This window comes from Gordionus sp. m RMFG-2023, chromosome 2 (assembly GCF_954871325.1).
Source record: "Gordionus sp. m RMFG-2023 chromosome 2, tfGorSpeb1-WG-v2, whole genome shotgun sequence".
NCBI lineage: Eukaryota > Metazoa > Nematomorpha > Gordioida > Chordodea > Parachordodidae > Gordionus > Gordionus sp. m RMFG-2023.
Genome location: NC_088776.1, coordinates 7,420,204 through 7,441,092, shown reverse-complemented (window position 1 = coordinate 7,441,092; position 20,889 = coordinate 7,420,204). Strand labels below are relative to the sequence as shown.

General features: G+C 26.8%; 1 protein-coding gene across 1 annotated transcript; it reads right to left on the bottom strand.

The window, feature by feature from the left end:
- Positions 1 to 18: 18 nt before the first annotated feature.
- LOC135925248 (glutamate receptor ionotropic, kainate 2-like) lies at positions 19 to 20,255 on the bottom strand. The gene is made up of 15 exons (XM_065460474.1): positions 20,030 to 20,255; positions 9,042 to 9,203; positions 6,436 to 6,690; positions 6,180 to 6,355; positions 4,601 to 4,654; positions 4,390 to 4,557; positions 4,130 to 4,282; positions 3,963 to 4,064; positions 3,743 to 3,853; positions 2,731 to 2,757; positions 2,470 to 2,682; positions 1,456 to 2,430; positions 878 to 1,100; positions 552 to 817; positions 19 to 462 (listed from the first exon to the last, which is right to left on the bottom strand). The coding sequence occupies exons 1-15, from the start codon at positions 20,121 to 20,123 to the stop codon at positions 160 to 162; spliced, it is 3,282 nt and encodes a 1,093-aa protein (XP_065316546.1). The 5' UTR covers positions 20,124 to 20,255; the 3' UTR covers positions 19 to 159.
- Positions 20,256 to 20,889: the final 634 nt, after the last annotated feature.

The following is a 20,889-nucleotide window of genomic DNA, read 5'->3' as shown; positions in this document are numbered from 1 at the left end:
ACTATAAAAGTACATAGTTAGTGGCTCATTTATTTCATAGAAATGAAAAAATTATTTTTTAAATATTAAATGAAAAATTGTTTATGATTATTTACACAAATCCATTTTATTTAAACTGGGGTGTTTTAAAAAATTTATATATATAATATAAGATTAATATCATGCTTTGTAATAATTCATGAGGATATCATTTTGAACAATTTTCGTGATATCGTCGTTGCAAAACGAATCGATTTCGTTTTCTTTCATAAATAAGACGTCCATTTTTTCGCTGAAATCAACGCTGACATTCAATCCATCATTGACGTTTTCATGGTTAGTGTTTACGATGTATTGGTGAGCTGCATTGGAAGACGTATTGTTGCATTGGGAACACTGCCTTTTAAGCCTAGGTCTTTGTCGGGAGTCTTTGCACCTTATCGCGTATTTTAACTCCTCTCCCATTTGGGAACAAACTGATTGCTTTTTATTTTTAATTATGAAAAAAAAGTGGCAGTATAAATTACTAAGAGAAAAAATGTTCTTTATACAATAAAATATTAATGCCTAACTTTGTAGCTATCAGCATTTTTTCTTGCTTTCCACATGAATTCGATTATGCCCACGACCAAGGAACAAGCTATCCCCCCTAATAAAACTACGAATATACCGCCCACATTTTCTAAGCCCAATTCGCTCGCCTTCGATTCTTTTGAAATCGCATCTCGGTGACAAGTCACACCTATGTTCTTCCACCATTTGTTGTAAAGTAGCGTTATTTGCCCATTTTCTTGCATTTCTAAAATCGCTAAGGATATGGGGTCCCTAAACGGCGATCCTGGATAAATATTTCAAATTATTCCCCCAAAAAACAAAAGTAATTTATGGTTCTTTTTACCTAAATGAGTCCCTATACCGTATCCCTTTGAATCTAACAAACCTCCTATTTGGGTAAGGTTGCAATTCCTTTGTATGATATAATCTATCGTAGTTGACTCCATGAAAAAAGCATAATTCCCATCCATCACTTTCTTTACTCCCTCATCTTGAGTTTGAGGAAAAACATGTGGACGGCTTTCCATAAATCTCCACATTTTTTGAAACAGATTAACTTTTGCATTCTGCGTATTAATATTGTTTATTTTATTATTTTTTTAAATGGGTTTGTTTTGTAAAAAAAAAATAATTAAATTTTCCAATAGGTAATAAATGGCTCAATTTATTAAAATGGCTGACTAATATTAGGCCAGCCTGAAGATTTTTTTCATAGATGGCAGAAAGGTTTTCACATCTATTCACGAGGCTTGCGTAATAATATTTTGGCCAAATCGAGCTTTTAACAACACTACTAACAGGTCTTTTTTTTTATCTGCAATTTATCAAATTTATAAGATGAGAGGTAAAATGAGAAAATAAACTGTTTTCAAAGTGAAGTATTAAAGGAGAAAGTTTAAATGTGTCCATGTTTTTATAGACCTTAAAAAAGGTAAATGTTGACCCTGAAGCTAGAGTTCCATAAGAAATCACGGTTTGTTCAGCCAAATCCTCGGCGCTTTCTATAGGACTTACCATTTTTTCAACCGTTAAAAATGCTGCTAGGTTCGCTGTGTAAGAAGATATTAGGATCAAAGTAAAAAACCACCACACTCCGCCTATGATACGTGTGGAAGTTGCGCTTGGGCTGATATCCGAACCTTGTTGCATTAGAGTGCCTAATGAGAACCACAAACTGTTCATGAGATTGAATCTATTTTCCACTATAGGAGGCTCGTAATATTCACGGTTTCTTATTTTCTCGTTCAGAATCGATGGTTGGAATATATCGATCCTCATATTTTTAGCCGAGTCTTTTACAGAGGTTTCGTCGTGATTTTCATTTTCTTTTATCATCGAATCCTTGAGTATTTTAAGTCCTAAGTTATGCGGAGATTGGATAGAAACCCTGTTCCTAATAAAATCCTTTTCCTTGCAATCGATATCATCATAAAACGGGCTACCGGAATGCGTGCCATTCCCAGAATTTTTATTTATTTTCGAAATATCGTGGTCATTGAGATAAGCAAAAGGGTCAACTACCGATTTCTTTACCAGGCTAAACTTTTTGTTTCCCGAATAACTACTAGAATTCGTTTCCGAGGTGAAAATATCGCAATTAAAATTATTGTTATACAAATACTGGGCTACGCAACAGGGTGGATGAGTGTTAACCCATTCGTAGGGAGAAAATCTGGATAAGGCAAACAAAAAAATTGATACCCCCAAGTAGGCGGCTATGACATAGACCCAAATCTCGAAAGATAAGGGGTTCAGGAAAGAAAATAGACCAGGTTTCGATTTTTCTGGAAGCTTGAATAGGATGCTGATACCTAATGACATAAATGGCTTGGTAAAATCCACGACTTGTTCTCGTAACCAATTGATAGTCAAAGGCGCAACCGCTAGATCGGCTCTCTAAAAAAAATTGAATTAAAAGATATTAAATGTTTTTACATTATCCATCAACTCTCTTATCATGCCCGTCCAGTCACCGTTAAGGTCTGGAGCACCGTATTTCCCGTCAGGAACCACAATTATTTTGTATTTAAATCCTAATTTTCGGGCCACTTTACTTAACATATCCATACAGAAGCCCTCAAAATGATCGTTTTCTGTAGCGCAACTATTATCTTTATGGCATTTACTGTGCATCACATATGGGCTCTCCTAGTCGTTAAATGAAGATTTTAAAAATAAATGATATATTTTTATTACCAGAATCGTCGTGATAACCAAAGGTCGCTTCATTTTGTTTAATATAATAATTTAAAAATAATCGTTATAAAGATGTTACATAACAAAGTGAATGAGATTTTGTCTAATGACATAATTGTGACCGAAGTTCGCTCTATTACAGGTGTTAAAACTGAATAGATTCCTCTAATCTGTAAAGTCTTGATTCTCAAGAAGAGCAGTTGCTATTATTACATTAAAAACTTGTTTTCCCTAATTAATGCAAATTTTAGAAACTAAAATGGTAAAATGAACTAAGAGATCGGCTGGTAAAATTTTTTTACCTGATTTTTTTTGAACTCGGCCCGTAATTATTTTTACTCAACCAGGCTCGTAATAGTTATAAGTCCCTTAATAATTTTTTATGAAGAAAAACGACTTGAATTTACCTAGTTTATTAGCCTTAAATATATTGGCGCGTACTGAAATATATTTTTATTTTCACAACTTATTCGGACTTTAGGGCCGGATTGTACCTACCTCTAATGAGAATATTACTAACTACTAATTTACAATGTCTACTAATCTTTTGGGTTTTGCCTGTGGTTCATAATGAATAAGTATTATTTACAAAACACCTGCTCAAAAATTAGAATTAAAAAAAAAATTCACCAACCCCAAATCACATGCTGGATTATTTAAACATTCATTCGCTTCTTCATATTTTCAATTTCCCTTTAAAATCATGAACACAGTGAAATGATCAATTTAAAAATGAAATCAAGCTGTGTCTAAAAAATATAAAAAAACCCGGGCCGGCCTCAAAAATCAAAAATTAATTGAAAGCAATCTGGAAAATTAAAAGGTTTTAAAATAAATACCATTCAGGTTTTTGATCAATGGACGTGAAGAAAATTTATATTCAGGAAAATGTTAAATTTATTATTTTAATTATAAAAAGATTTTTATGACACCAATAATTTCTAAATACAAAACGCTAAATCGTGATGCAAACACCATGTACATATTCCCCATAATGATAGATGTAACATACCAATATAGAAGTTATGATGAAACTTTTGTTCGAGATCATTTTTTGCGTGTACCTAAAATCTTCTTGTTTGGCTATGATTTTGATTCCATCATTTGGTGTCCAGTATCCTATCTTATTCCGCAACAATAAATAAATACACATTTTATAATTTAATTTATACATTCAAAGTAAAGACATTTTTAAAAATAAAAATAAAATAATATTGTTTCTTTGCTATAACCTTGTTCAAACCTTTCTCCCCAAGTTCCATGAGATCGAGATTAATATATGATCTGACTCCATTTTTGAATTTAATCGGACCCGTCAAACCAGTTATTTCTACCTAAGAAAAAAAAATTACATATCGTTATTTAATTAATTTAGAAAATGATAAGAGATTTTTCGTACTGAGTTCATATAATTTAATAAGCTGGTTCCGTACTCCGTTGGATTTTGTCTATCGCACGATATGTTAGGAATTGTAAGAGAACTCCCTTTATCCGCCAATTGTAATCCGTGGGCGAGGACTAGTATGGCATCATATATCATGGCTGCCTCCGTCTAGATCGAACAGGATTTTGTTTAAAAAAATGATAAACAAATTAAATTTGTTAATGCTTCATATAATGATTGGAAGGGAGGAAGGGGGATTTAGTATAATTTTTTACGTGTAAATCTTTATTGCTCATTTGAGAAGTGGATAAAGCCATTTGGTATTTGGAGGTTAACCCATACTTATTCCAGAGCGTTTTCATATAGGGATCGTAGAAGATTTTATATCCATTCAGCTTTACTCCGTTATATTTATAATCTTCTAAATTCATGGCTTCAACATCCTTTGTTTAAAAGATAATTATAAAATGATTGATCATATTTTACTAGCACTGTCAAGAAGTAATGGTAATGTTCGTTCATCATCTCTAACTGCAAAGCCTTTTTGAAATAACAATATTATAAAGATATATATGAAACATATTTTATATAATTTTAAAATAAGTATAGGTCAGTGTATCCCATCCGTTATCTTATTTTTTTTTCTATACTTAGGATAAGGGACGGGCTAGTTTGCATGTTAAGACTAATGTATAAAGCGAAAGCTTAGATTCGTAAATTTTGTTATAACATGGAATTCATATATACTATATAATGTATTCTTTTGGGCAGAATTTTTCTTGATGGAGCAGTCACTTATTTAGACATTTATGATAGAATGTGTTCTTTAGATCAAAATAAAATATTTGGCGTCGCTATATTAGGTTGTATCTTAACAGCAACTTATTTTAGATTTAGGACAATATAATGAAATATTTTATAATGTGAGAATATGATCTTCATTTGGATTCTCCGCTAATATTGTTAATTTTTTGCCTAATATATTTAAAAAATATAATAACCCACTTGATTAGATTAGCCCTGAGGATGTATTAACTCATCCCTGATTCAGGGCTAGTAGGTTCAAATGATATTTCATAAATCAAATTCGGATATTTTGGGATTTATATTTCATAAAATTTGAATATTATCGGATTTATGATAATTTAATTTTTGGTTTAAACTATATTCACTTATTGCGTCCTGAGTAGTTTAACTTAATAAATTAGACGACCATATAGTATTTTGTTATTAAAATTTTATAGCGATTCTACTCATCAAATCGCTATAAAATGGAATTACAGATAATACCAATGTCATTCGAGTACTAAAATTTTTTTTATAAAATATACTTTTGTATATGATGATAATTTAAAGTCTAAAAAATATTAGGCTATTTTTAAAAAAATACTTTTATTACTATAGAAAATATATTAAGTTTTTTACTTTAATCCTCTCAAGATAAAAAAAAATTTTTTGCAAAAAAAAATTTACTACAAAAGGTTTACTAAATTTATTTATAATATTTTTATTTTCAAAATTATCACTCACGAAAATCTAACATTGACATAAAAATTAAAATTTTTAAATTTGTTATCTGAAAAAAAATATTTATCATATTTTAAAATTGTAAAAAAAAATATCAAATATCAAATTAAGCAAGAAAAAGGCTTGAAAGTGCAAAAAAAAATAATTAAAATTTTATATTCTTTTTTTGTTTTATTTTGACTTGCAGTAAAATAGATAGATAGTGAGGGAGGATAAGTAAAATATTGATAAAAATCAAGGATTATTACTTAAATACCAAGTTTATAAAATTTAAAAGAAATTATTTCGTAAATAAATGCAAAAATTTCTATAACCAAATCGCTTCTACTATTTTATAAGAAGAATCTTAAGGTTGTGGGAATGGTACTTTAACTTAGATAAATAAGGCATAAATCCTATATTTAGTATGATATCTTTTTTTAAAAAAAATAATTGAATCTAATAATATCAAGTGGATGGGATTACATGATAACATTGCTGAACTCCTTCTGAACATATTAAGGTATTTTTAATGAATAAAATATAATACGATATATACTGTTTTTAATAATCTTTCGGTGAACCACGGTGAACCATCTATGATTATATTCGACCACCTCATACTTTTTACCATCCTCATAATTCTCAAGTATGTTGAATTATTGACGTTTATGACACGGACTTTCATTGTTTCGGAAGGAGGTTCCTTGATGATGCTTTGGAGCTTTATTAAAGCTAAAAGCAAAAATAATGATTGTTAAAGAATCTCATTGATTGGACAAATATAACAAAAATCATTAACAAATGTAATTTACCCGTATAATTTTGATACAATATTATGATATCGTTCCATTGCCATTTGATAATAACGTCCAAAAAAGCCTGACTCATAATTTCGCTCTGCGGGAAGAGGTTTAAAGATATATGGGACAATTTTGTGCTGGTATGATCCCAGTTGTATTGAAGATGAGGAACCTCAAGTGCTTCGCTTATTGATTTTACGTGAGCCAAGGACATGATGTTTTGTGGACCCAACAATGCGATTAATTTTTTCTGCAGTTCTTGACAAACTAAAAACAAACATATAAAAATCAATATTTACTTCCGTGGATTTCGAATGAGAAAATAAATATTAAGCAGTCGGGATACGCAGCTGGGAAGGGGCAAAAAAATATTTACTGTTTTATGACTATCATATAATACGTTCATTTCAACCTCTTATCGCATATATAATTTAAATTACATTTATTTACCTCACTCACAACAGAAATAAATACGATACTAATTTATTCTATGAATTAAAATCGATTTCAAATTATGGTGGTATATTTATATACCGTTTTAAAATTTCCCACCAAATCATTTAAAATTTCTAACTCAAAGCTTAAGTAAAATAATTAATATTTAAGGTTCTTTTTTTCATCAATATTGATAAAAAATCATAGTCCTAATCATCTTGACAAAGGTATGCGAGAGCCAATTGAGTGGTAAATTTAATGGGCTTCAGGCCTTTCTAAAAATTAAATGTCCAATGGCTATATATGATCAATGTAGTGCTCATTTAACTTGGTAATTTCTGAAACATGTTCTCTACTATTGCAATCAAATTGCTTAGGTATTTTTTATTTATAAAGTTTCTCATTTACATTAGACAAAATATCTAACATCTATGAGAAGCTTAGATATCCCCAAGAGACAAAGTATAATAAACAATTATATCTGAAGTTCCTTGTCCACAACCGAGAAAAATATTACAAAAAATTTGTCTAACAAGATAAAACCTCCATAAAATATAAAGGTTTTTATAAAGTTAGAAGAGCCTATTATATATGCTCTTACTGAAATAGACATTTCGGCATGAGCAGGCAGATTATTGGACACAATTCTACAAATCTTTTTTTTTTACATCTTAATGTATAACAAATTATTTATTTACACATAAGTATTTTATGAAAGATATTTTTAAAGAAATGACATCAATTTGAATTGAGACTATGAGAATAGCTGAAAGCATTTTATTGGAATTTAAGGAAATGAGGACAAAGATAGATGACGAATTTTATAGTAAATTGTTGATCTATGAATATTTGTCTACCTCGACTCGCAGCAAGGCAATTAAAGGTGAATAATTATATATTCTTCTGCTTATGAAATTTAATGATAGTTTTTTAAAAAAAATTTCTCATTTAAATATCCTGATCTGATAATATGAATTTTAGTGAATTTTGGTTGATAGAAGAAAAATTAAAGCTTATATTATATCATTTGGGCATTAAGAAATTTCTATTGAGATTGAATGGTGATCTTTAATCAATATTTTATAAAGATGATATATATTTTAGTTAATTTTGATTTATAGGAGAAAAATTAAAGTCTTGGATTATATTTGTGCAATAAGATATTCTTATTGAAATTGAATTGTAATCAATCTTTAATCCCAAACAATGCTCATAAAATGTATAAATCAACGCCAAATGTAGATGATAGTCTAAAAAAAATTGTATTTATATAAGTTTATCTTCGTCAAACAATGAATGTTTATATTCTTCTAGATATACCAAATAACTTTGAACCGTTCGTATGTAGCACTTGGTTACTTTATCTTTCATTTTTTTTATTTTGCCGATCAAGAATGATAGGGAATCAGTTTTTTCTTTATATGATAATAGATAAATAATAATTTCTTCTATATTTTTTTGGATCTGATTCATTCATGATCAAGTAAAGAGAAAATTTCTAATTCATCCAAAATAGGGAATATTGTGATTCCCCGTCATTCTTGACTAGCTTTCTGTTTTATATATTTTAACTCTACCCATTAGTACTTCTACCAATGAGAACATTTTTTCTTAAAAAAGAATAAAAACATACGTGAGAAGCACTACCTCTGTAAATAGATTGAATGGGTTAGATCTTCAGGGAGTTTACACTTAGCGCTGACAAAATAATTCAAAAATTAGCTCAATCCCAAAGAAGATTGAATTTCACATTATAATATGCTTCTTAATTATATTTTCCCCCATTTTCGAGACATTTGTTTTATAGATAGTCACTAATGCTAGTCCGAATAAATTTCTGAAACATGATATTCTTGATTAACTTCCAAAATTAATTATCCCCACTTTCCATAGCAAATTCCTGCATACGCGCTTGATATTAAGCATTGATATCAAGAAACACAATGATGGAGTGATGGAAGGGAATTATTCGGGAAGGTTAAGGAATGGTATAAAGACACATATATAAGTGCCTTATATGGGCGATAAAAAGAGAAAGAGTGGAAGCGTTAAGTGCAAGTGGTAAAATATTATATAATCAATATCACGGTAAGTTCGAAGGCGAAGACAAATAGTAAATATAATTTTTTTTTAAAATTTATCGGTTTGTCAACTATATAATATTTAATTAAAAAATTTGAAACTTTGATTGTATGTTTGAAAGCTATTGCCGCTATGTACAAATAGCTTATCGTAAATCAATTTCGATCCCATCAACATATCTTCATTATTATTCACAGAGTCTATGGCTTCTTTTACAAAGAGTTCTAATAGGTCATTATTTTCGTCGGTATCGTATAATACACCTGTAATTTTTTTTTTTAAATAGCAGAGAAGGTTGACTGATAATTAATCATAATTAAATAGTTGATATTTTTTCGGAATTAAAAATGTAGTTGAAAAAAATTGAATCTTCTATAAAAATAGACATAGTATATATTTGATAGATTTTTACACAATTATATATTTTTTAATGGAAAAAAAGTAGTGGCCTAAATCATTTTTTTCAATTTAAGAAAGTTTAATAATCTTTTAATGTTAGATAAATTAATTAAGCTTAAAGTGAAATTTTTATGAAAAAAGGGTAAGCATTATTAATTAATATTTTCTAAATTATAATAAGAAATGTCATAGCCTAAAAAATTACATTTTGAAATTTTTTTATAATTTTACTGATATGCAATTGCAATAGATTGCCAAAGATAGAAAGTTCATTGGATTTACCTTTCATCAGCTTTACCCGTTGATCGACATCGTTTATTAATTTGTAAACTAATATAATTATAGTTACTTTTTGACCCCCCCCCCCCCACTTCCCCGATTTCAAAAATTAAACATTATGTCAAAAAAATATATGATTGAATACATATTATAATAGAGCTTAAATTTTTTAGAGAAAGAATGATATTTAATTATTAAATGTAGATAATGAAAGATAGGTGGAGATATCAAATACAGGCTGCATAATAAAATTAGCAAGTAATACATACTCAATAACAAACACCAATTACGATTCTACCATGAATGAATTGGAATATGAATGATTCTGATCGGAAAACGGCACCCGCAATAGATCTTCTAAAATTTTAGATTTTTAAATATCGTATCGACCGCCGATAGTTTCATCGAAGCACAGATCTAATCCTGCCCCATTTTTCTTTAACCTTCTAAACCTTACCTTAATTCTATCCAAGCGATTTGCTTCAGAATCGACCCCGGGCCCTTGCTACGTCTTAATCAAGGCATATAATCTTCTGAGTTAAAGCTGCCATTCGAAAATTGATTTTTTTAAAATGTGTAATAACAAGTCAACGAAAATTTTATTAAAATACACATAATAAAACCTATGCATCATTTCATTCTCATATTATTTACTATATTTTTCTTTAAAATAAAAAAATATATATATTTGAATTAATAATTTTCTTCTAAGATTTATTAGTTTTTAAAAAATTTATTTTCAAAATCATTTATGCTATTTTCCAAAAAAAAATTTATATAATCAAATTATCATATATGAATAGATGGGTTATTCATGGGCGGTTTTAATAAAAAAAACTAGACTTTATTTTCAATTTGAGATAATTTGCTTAGAACAACTAAAAAATCTATAATATTATTAAATTTTATCATTTTTTAAATTTTTTTTATGTAATAATGAATTTATAATTAAATTTAAAATCATTCATTCAACATATAAATAAACCGATTCGAAAACATAAAAAATTTAATATTTTTCCAACAATTTTTTTCTTTCTAAAATCAATGTATATTTTATGAAAACAAGTGTAATAATAAATGAAGAAAAACTACTTATGTAACATGATTTAATTTACAGAAAATCGTCTATTTATGGCGGCAGTAAATTATGATTAAAAAAAAAGAAGAAATAAATAAATATTATATAACAACGATAAAAATTTATATTGAGCTAATGAGAATAATATTAAATTTAACTTTTTTTTTAAAAACAAAAATAAAATAATCATTTTGTAATTATTATAAAAAAGTTAATGAAAATTTATAGTAATTTATGTCTTTCCATTAAACTGTAACAGTAATAGTAGCAGCAACATAGGCAAGTTTAACCGAGTGAAATTTGAGGTTACAGCTCCTCCAAATATATTGTCTCCCTCTCATCTAGTTATCTAAGGCCCGGTCCGATCTCCCCCCCCCCCCACTTGAGAGCCCGAATTTACTTAGGCGAGCCTATATTTTGAAAATAATTTTGATTCGAGCAATCATAACAAAATTTTTAAAATAATTTTGGGCCAGGAATGATATTTAGCCCCGATACAGATCTTTACTCCCAGCTTAAGTTACTTAAAAACCGATCATTATCATTACCGAACACTCAAGTAGGTAAATAAACCCTTATATATATATAATATTTTAGGAGTAATTTACAGATGTATATCTCAAAATTGCCGCGAGACTTCTAACAGGATAGAATCTCTCAAAGTACCAAGTCTATAACTTAAAGGTTTAAGCAAATATTGTAGCTTGAAATGATTCAAGAGCGCTAGATAAAAGTCAAATTTTTTTGCCAAACATTTTATAGATAGTTTTTTATATTTTATAAAATATCTAGAGTATGTCCTGGTTTTCGATTTACTATGTAGCCAACTATTTATCCAGCTATATAGCTTCGATTAAACAGCCTAAAAAAATAAGAGGAGAAAAAAACAAAAATATATTCAAAAAATAACAATTAAACAGGATGTCCTAATTCAAAAGTTGTTCTAAAAAATAAATAAGTATCAGAAATAAGTCGAAACAGAACACGGCAGTGTCATATTTTTAAGTAGGTTGACTCCAGAAATTTAGTAAAACAAGGAAGTATAATACAATCCTCAACGAATAATATTAATAAATGGAATTAAAACTACAACTTTTTATATAATATTTTATCGTAATTTTTTGTTTTTATTAGATCGTAAAATGGTAGATTTTTAGCGTTTCCCGTAATCCTAATTAATACGATATTTTTATAATAAAAAAATATTTTATTTTATATGCGAAATAAATTAAAAAATTTAATTTATTATATATATATTTAGAGATTATATATACATTTAAGTCAGCTACCGTTTGAGGGAGTTCTTCTTTTTTTTTGCTAATATACAGAGTTTATATGAGTTATTTAAGAAATCCGGTCTGATGTGTTTCCTACTTCCTTAATACTGAACATTACTAAATTGAACCATGTAATAGTGGAACTCAACGATTAGAGTTTAGATAAGATAACGAAAAAAATGATATTGTGCTGCTTATATAATTATGTATTCTGTAGCGACAGTTTGCTAAATTTTGCTCGTCAAGGAATATCATTTATACACTCGAAATTAAGTTACTTTAAGTAATACAGTTGTATCTCTAAATAATATATGGGGCACGTAATACAACCTAACGGGTACATCAGTTCTTTGATAAAATTATAAAAACAAATCCCTCTAATACAAATGCGCATTAACCAGGAACCCAGTGCTTCTATCCTGGGAGAAGCAATATATTAAATATATGTTATATTTGCCAAAATTTACTTTAATTATATTGCATAAAGCTTTTTTTTAAAAAAAATTAATAAATAACGAAATACCAGTAAAAACATTTCGCACTCATGATTTAAGAACCTTACCCAACATTCACAAATAGCTCAAATTCGCGCTGAATTTGGCAAAAATGTGTTTGGAAGGGCAAATATTAGCCAAAATGCATCGCCGAGAATTTGCGCCAAATGCAAATGTAGGATTATGAGGGTGAGTGGTATATTTCTTTTTCTATTGATGAATGAATGGACACTTTTTCGATATTGACTTCCTACAAATATATTCGCGATGAAAAAAAAATTTAGCTATGATGGGATCGCGTCTAAAATGTTTAAATAATTAAATGTGATTTTTAATAAAAAATAAAATATATTTCTATTTAATTAATTAAAATATATAGTATATAATAAGTAAGAAGAAGAAGAAAAATAATTTATAAATGAAAGATAGAGAATCTAAAGGATATTTCTATAAATTATTTATAAATACTTTTAAGTGATTTTTTATTTTTAGAAATCAATATTACTAAAGGACAAGTTATAAGTAGAAATGATTAAGAGATATAATATAATAAGTAAAGGTTTTTTGAAAATATTTTTCCATGGTCAGTTTTTTATATTTATAATTATATAATCATACTTCCACTTAAAACATTCAAAATATATATATTTTTTTAAAATATTTCAAGAAGTTAGTTTTTTAATATGTACTTTACTTTACAAAATATATATCTACCAAACAAATATCATATTTAATGATATTTAATAATAATTAATTATTTAGACAAACAAATGTTTCATTCTCATCCATCAACATTTTATTATACAGATCCCAATGGCAATATTTTTTTGGTTTCAAATTCTATCAATACAATCAAATATAAAATAAGATATTTTATTGGTTTTTAAAATCCATACATATCACTCAGTGTCAATGCCAATAGCTGATAAACAAATTCGATAGTAGTTATATTGGTTTAAAAGCAATATACCAATACTATAATTAAAAAATTAATGAATACAAATATCTTGTATTTTTGGATTTATTTCGTTACCCCGCCATATATTGTTATTTTAAACTTACGCTAAACTATTTGGGAAATAATGATTACTTTAAGCAAGACGACATTTCTTTGACAATTCTTCTCTTTCTTAATATCTATTATCATTGTAGTGATTTTATCGTAGTCATTTATATTTTAAATAAAAAATCTATGAAAAATTAATATAATTAGAATTCAAAAGTTTGTGGCAAAATTGTCAGGGTTGATTTCATAGAGTAAATATTCCAAACATGATAAAATACATTTTTAGTGGAATCAGATTTTTAAATTTTTGAAAACACGCTCAAAAATAGTTTAGCTGAAAAAATAACACATTCCTGGAAGAAAATACATAGCCGCTATCAGCTATAAAAAGCTCGATTTTTTTTTACTTCAGTTGTACCAGCAAATTTCTATAATAGATATTATTTTATTTTATTTTATTTAAGTTTTAAATATAAAATACTTCCGTTATAAACATAAATACAAATATCTCTTTATCTAATTAATAAAATCAAAACAATTTTTAATAAATAATATACAAAAATAAGAGTAAATTATCTAAGGCTGTATAAGGCGTTCAAAACAGAAAAATTTATAAAAAATGTTTGGATCTGAACATGTTTTAATTTTTCTATGGAAAAAAAAGTGTATTTAATTATCTTAATTAAACTTTTAGAAATTTATAATATATAGTATATATTATAAATTTTGTGATTTTAATTATGCCTTGTTTTTCAATTATAAAGTTAAAATTTGTTTTATTCAGTATTAAATAAAGAAATCCTTTTAAATATATACCACTTACATTTTATCATAATTATCTTTTTTTATTAGTTTTATTTTGTATTTTAATTTTATTTTATAATATTTTGTAGATAATATCAGAGATCCAAACCAACGAGATTTTTTTTAAATTATCACTTCCTTATAAATATTGGAGCCCCTAGATAATAAAGATATTTTAAGATTAGCTTTTGTAAATTTAGATCTACATAAAGGGAAATGAATAAATTGTATAATTTAGAATATTTCTATAGAGGCTAACCTTGGATAGCTACCACTGTCAAATAGCGATATAACAAAATATCTAATATTTAGCTGAGATAATAATCTTTCAAAGAGTTAGGATATCAAAAGGCTTAAATGTTTAACGCTTCAGATTCGATTTAAGTTTTGTAAATTCTGATGGTTAATAGGTGACTATAACAATTTCTAAATAGAGAATGGGAGGGCTGTAATTTTTTCTTATAAGAAAATTTGATGTTTATAAAATATGTCTAAAAGATTAATGGGTCAAAATTATTTACTTTGTGAAAATGTCAAAAGATGGCGAGAGCCCCCACTGCCCCCATGAAGTCGGAACCTAGGGTTGATACTAATTTAAAAGTTCAGATTTAAAGCCCTGGATTTCATGTTTATCTAAAGATACATAGGTTTAGAGGGAGCGTTCCCTTTTCAAAAAATTACTTCTTTTTATACGTATCATTTTATATTTGAGTTTAAGTTAACACAAAATCTCCCTACCTTTCCTCACCCCCTTCATCTACTCCGCCACAGAAAATGTATGCAATATTTCAATATAGAATATAGTTTCCCCAGTGTTGTTAAAAGCTACTTTTATAAGTAGCGCGCTATCACTATTTTTAAAAAAGTATCGCGCTATTACTTTAAAAAAGAATAGCTAAAGCTACTTTTTACGCTACTTTTGAATTATTTTTAAAATATTTTTTACGTATCTCAATTTCCACTGACAAAAAATATGACTAAAATTTCGAATATATATAATTTATTTATTTTTTATTGCATCTCAATAGTTATAACATTTTCATACTGTTATCGCCAAGTCTAGAGCAACGATCAGAAAGTATAAGCTATAGCTAAATAGTTTAACACTAGGACGCAATGGCATATTAAATTAAAGAAAAATTTGAAATAAATATTTTTTAGCCTTGTTTTGACAAAATTTATAAATATATAAATAGTTGAGTGGTTTTGTAAGCAGGTTTAAATCCAGATGATAATTTATAAAATATTATCATTAAATAGATGAGTCTAATGATAAAATGAAATGTTAATTTAAATTATAATTTATAATATAATTCTTGAATAATATCTTACGACCAGTTGAAACTTACCGTTGCTTGGAATGGGCTAGAAAATCAACTTTCACATAAACTCATTTAGCTCAAATACTATTATAGATACAGCTTTGATTCAAATTTAATTTTTAAGATTAAGGATTGGGCTACACATTTTATATCGCTAAAATAAATATAGCTAAAATTTGGGAATTTCGCTTATATGCTGTTCCCAATTTTGGGAACAATGATAATATTTCCTTCATTTTTAGCGATTTTTTAAAATCAATTTAAATACAAATGTTTACTTATTTCAAATTTACTTTAAAAACTATCTAAGAGATGTAATTATTTTTGTTCTTAACGATTTCATGGGAACCTAATTTGTTTGATATATTACTTTCAAATGTTTCCTCGTTGAAGTTGGTAGTCTTGTTTGATGATAAAACCTTCCGGTATATCTTACAATAAAATTTATACCCTGTGTTAATTTATTTTATCGAGATTAAAATATTTTGCGGATTCAGGAAAAGGAAATTCCATATTATCATTATTTTCCATGGAAATTGCTTTGTCGATATGATCTGTAGCAAAATTATTTTAAATATCAATCTCTATCGTCGACATTTTAAAATTATTTTGAAAACTAGATTTATAATTCAGTTTTTAAATATAATATTAAATTAAATTAAATTAAATAAAAAAATTAGAATTAATTATAAATATATTTTACTAATTTTTATGTGTATGTATTATATAAAATTGAAAGTAGCGCAGTAGCGCGCCATCCTAAATTAGTAGCGAGCTACCGCTATCGCTATTTTTAAAAAAAAATAGCGCATTAGAGCTACTGAATAAAGTAGCGAGCTACTTTAACATGCTGCATCCACTATATGGAGATCCCGGATATATCTATAGTGTGGTTGAAGTAATTTAACCTAATTGCTACTAGGGCCTACAGTTTGGCTAAAAGTTATTTTTAGAGTGGGCTGGTTACAAAATAACAGGTGGTTCAATCCAAGGCTGTATTACTTGTTATATATTTTGTTTACAAAGAAAATATTAACTAATAACCTTGAGGATAATAATTAAAAATGTCCAATGCAAAATAATAGTAAAACAAGAAGGTCCAAACATTATAGAATTAATTAGTTTTACTCTAAAAAATAATTTATCCAACGAATAAATTTAATAGGTAAGAGTCAGACTTATGTCATACAATTTTATTTAAATTTAATTATTTTTATAGGTTTATATTATCTGTAAAAAAAAATGTTAATTTGTGTTAAAAAGTTGATAAAATCTATAATAAAGATAAAATAATAAATGGAACGAAATGTAAACATTATTTAACCCTGAATCACCAAATTAAACATTCGTAATTATTTTTTTATTAACAATTTTTTTTTTAATATAGACAATTTAATCTTTTAATTTACTTCCGTTTCCATTTCCTAAATCCCCGACTTGTCCAAAGGGATATTGTTTAAAATAAAATTTCCCCTCCCTAATCGGGCTGGCTCTCATATTAAAATTATTAAAACGCTTCGTAGACGCCTCTCGCCCCATTTTTTTCAGACGTGGAATATAGATATTTTTTTTTCTGAAAAAGGTATCATTTATAATAGTGTTGTTAAACGACTTATTTTAAGCTAATTTTTAAAAACGGCTAACTCAATATTTTATTAGGAAAATTATTTTGCAAGCCTTAAGATTTTGCTCATAGGTGGCACAACGGTTTCAACACATCTATTAACCATATCTTAAGGCTTAGACATTTCTGTCTAAAATATTGAGTTAGCCGTTTAATCGGCTCAAATCGAACCGTTTAACAACACTAAATTTATAAATAAGCCAATATTGAATTTATCGGGAAATGATAAAAGTTTTTAAAGTATTATAAATTAACCAACGAGAATGGATGATTTAAGGGTTTTAGGGGCTTCTATTTATAATATGTTAAAAATTCCGACACGATCATTATTTGGATCTATAATTACTTCTTTTATTTCTTCGCAATTTTTAAATTTAAAAAATAATCGGTTTTGATTCCAGCATGTGGCAGAGTAATGTTGTTAAAGGGTCCAGCCAAGACAATAGTTTGTGAGCCGAGAGATTTCGCTCATGTATGGCAGAAAGTTTAGACATCTGTTTGCACAAATCTTGAGGCTAACATAATATTATTTTGGTTAAAATCTTAATCGTGCCGTTTTTTTAAAATTGACCCAAATCGGCCGGTTTAACAACACTAGTGCCGAGTATCCACATTTTGAATTTCATACAATTTTGCCATAAACTTTTAAAGTATATTATACTCTTATTTTATATTAACTTTTATATATAGATTTTTTATATAAGAGAAACAATAATGTTTACGGTAAAACGGTCTGAAAGAGTGAATATACTCTTTACATACTATAAACATTTTCGAACAAATCCGATGTTTCTAATGTAAAAAATATTTTCCTCAATGAAGGATTTAATTTGAGGGATTCTAAATTCCTTCTAAATCCCAATAGGACACATATAAAATAAATATAAATTAAGGTTAATTATAGATTTCAAACTCGTAAGAGTCCGATAAATAGAGTTATATAGTTAATTAACAAAAATTATCCTAAAAAGTTGTTTGTAGATATGGACGTGAGAATCATATGATTTAAGAAATGGCCTGGATATATAAATAAATATTAACGATAATATTGTAAAATTTTTAAACTCTTCAAGTATACAGTAAATAATAAAATAAATCTATTCATTATAATTGGTCAAATAGTTTTAATAGCATCCTAATGTTATGCGGAAAATAAAAACTATTAAAAATATTTTGTTTTTTTTAACATTAATCGGCACTTTGAAATAAAAAGAGTTGTGAATAGTAAAATATAAATCATTTTATACCATGGGAAATATAATAATATAAAATTTGTGCATACCATAAACAATATAATTATGCATTAATATTGTAGGGTTTAGATCTGTTTAGTTAAATAAAATTAGAAAGCAAAATAAGTTTAAAATAAATTTTTTGATCCTTTGCTTTAGTTAAATTCGTTTTTTATTCTAATTACGTAACTAATATAAATTTTATAAAGTGTAAACTAAACACATATACAAAATTATTATTACTATTTATTTATTTTTTTAAATAAAAGAAGAAATCCTTTGGCATGTATGAATTTAACACGAGAGGCCGAAATAAATTAAATTTTTTAATCGGTTTTGGTGATCTCTTTGTATATTACCATAATATATATTTTTTTAAATATTAGGTTCAGTTCAGAGACACGGTTAATTATTCAGAATTCCCCAAATGATATAAATGATTAATCTCTGAGCAAGATCGGTTAAAAAATGTAATTGATTTTCACATCATAATCCTATTCGTTAAAAAGTATTCTATTTTCACTCCAGAGGTTTTATATAAATGCAATTTCTGGTTTCTCCCGGAGATGAAATATTGAGAACCGAAGATGAAAACTAACTTAACTTCAAAATTTTACATTATGTTTTATTAATAAAAATTCCTGAAAAAATCTTTTAATTATGGCTAAGAAAAATAATCTCACAAAAAAAAACTATCTTTTTTTTATACAAAATTTAGTCATTTCTGTCACATTTTCATGCATAAAAATATAAACTTCATAATCATTTAAGAATTAGAAATGTTGCGAATTGCGATCAACTATATATTCAAAAATAAAGGGGTTATCAATGCATTACTACGAATGAACGATTAATATAATAGTGCAGTGCGAACTAATTGAAAGATTTCGAAAAATAAAAAGGAAACCAGCTTGCGTTTTTATTAACGTTTATAAAAAAAATTATGCGTTTTGCATTACAAAAAACGCAAACGCTCAAATAAGAAAACAATATTTTTTATTTAATTATATAATTTTTCAATTATTTTAAAGTGGTGATAGTCTTAGGAGATCTGCTTACCCTAATGTTAAATAATTATTTTATCTTTCTGATTAGAAGTGACGCTGAAGGGTATGCCTTTAAGCTTATCTTGTAAAATAAAGGATCTTTATCTTAAGGAAACTGATCAGAAGCAAAAATATAAAAGATAATCATTTATCACGTTTCAAAGGTTTATATATAGATAGTTATTGATGACCAGGGCCTTCTCTAACTCATTTGATATTATGTTTTGTCTTTAGATAATATTCAAAAATATTTAATTTTTTGGTTTATATTTTCATTAATAAAAACAGTTATACACAATTTCTGTGCGAAATTACAAAAATACATTAACAACTTGATAAAAAAGGGACGTTTATAAAATTCTTAGATAAAATTGGAATAGTATCTAAATCAGTGAATTCCTTAGACTTAGAAGAATGACAGAACTCAAATACGACTCGGTTTAATTTGAGTCATGTCAATTTATCGAATTTCTAACGAAACAACATAATAAGTAGCAACATGAAATATATATATGATGTATAAAATACCTATCCTAAGGCTTTTTGATAAAGAGAGGCATACCGTCAATAAAGATTGTATAAGGATTGCACTCAATAGGATGGTCGAAGAATAAAATTTCATAGAATCTAAATGTCACCCTACTAAATTTAATTAGTGTTTATTGTAAAGTATAGTATAAAACAAAAATAGACTACAAAGAAAAATGCTGAATATAATATTTTAATTTTCTATTTATAATTTTTCATTTTTTATTTTAGAAATTATATACTCTAAAATGTAATTAAGATTCATTTATGGAATTAATGGATTATTATATATATTTTTTTTTTAAAGATTCCGTGTGATAAATTATTATGAAATAATAAATTGATAATTTTTATTTTCAGAACCGCATTAATATAAATCAAATGATGGTCATCTCCGAATAATATAAATACACTTTTTTTTACAAAAAAGCATATAATATAATAAGAAAAAATAACTATAATAATTATTTGAGAATTATTATATCAATAAATAAAACTCTTATCTATATAAAATAAAAATTATGAATTATTTAAATAGAAATTGTTGTAAAATAATATTATAGAAAAATTTTAAAAATAAAATCTTAATTAAATATGTTACACTGTTAGTGATTTATGGGATGTCCGATTTTATTGGGTAAAAAATAAATAAATTATAAAGGCAAAAAATAATACGATGATAAATTATAGAATAAAATTAATTTTGGTCACTGATCAATGACTTGGGAAAAGGGGTTGGGGAGAAATGGCGTGCTAAATTAAAATAAATATTAATTTAATGAATTTTTATATAATATATATAATTTTTATAATATAATAAAAACATTATAGATCTAGACAAAGATTTATAAACTTGAAAA

Coding starts and splice junctions, on each gene's coding strand:
- LOC135925248 (XM_065460474.1), bottom strand. CDS start 20,123: ATGAAATTTTATTCTTCGACCATCCTATTGAGTGCAATCCTTATACAA. Junction 9,204..20,029: donor ATCAAAAAGCCTTAGGATAG/GTATTTTATACA, acceptor AAAAAATTACAG/GTGTATTATACGATACCGAC. Junction 6,356..6,435: donor ATTGTATCAAAATTATACGG/GTAAATTACATT, acceptor TTTTGCTTTTAG/CTTTAATAAAGCTCCAAAGC.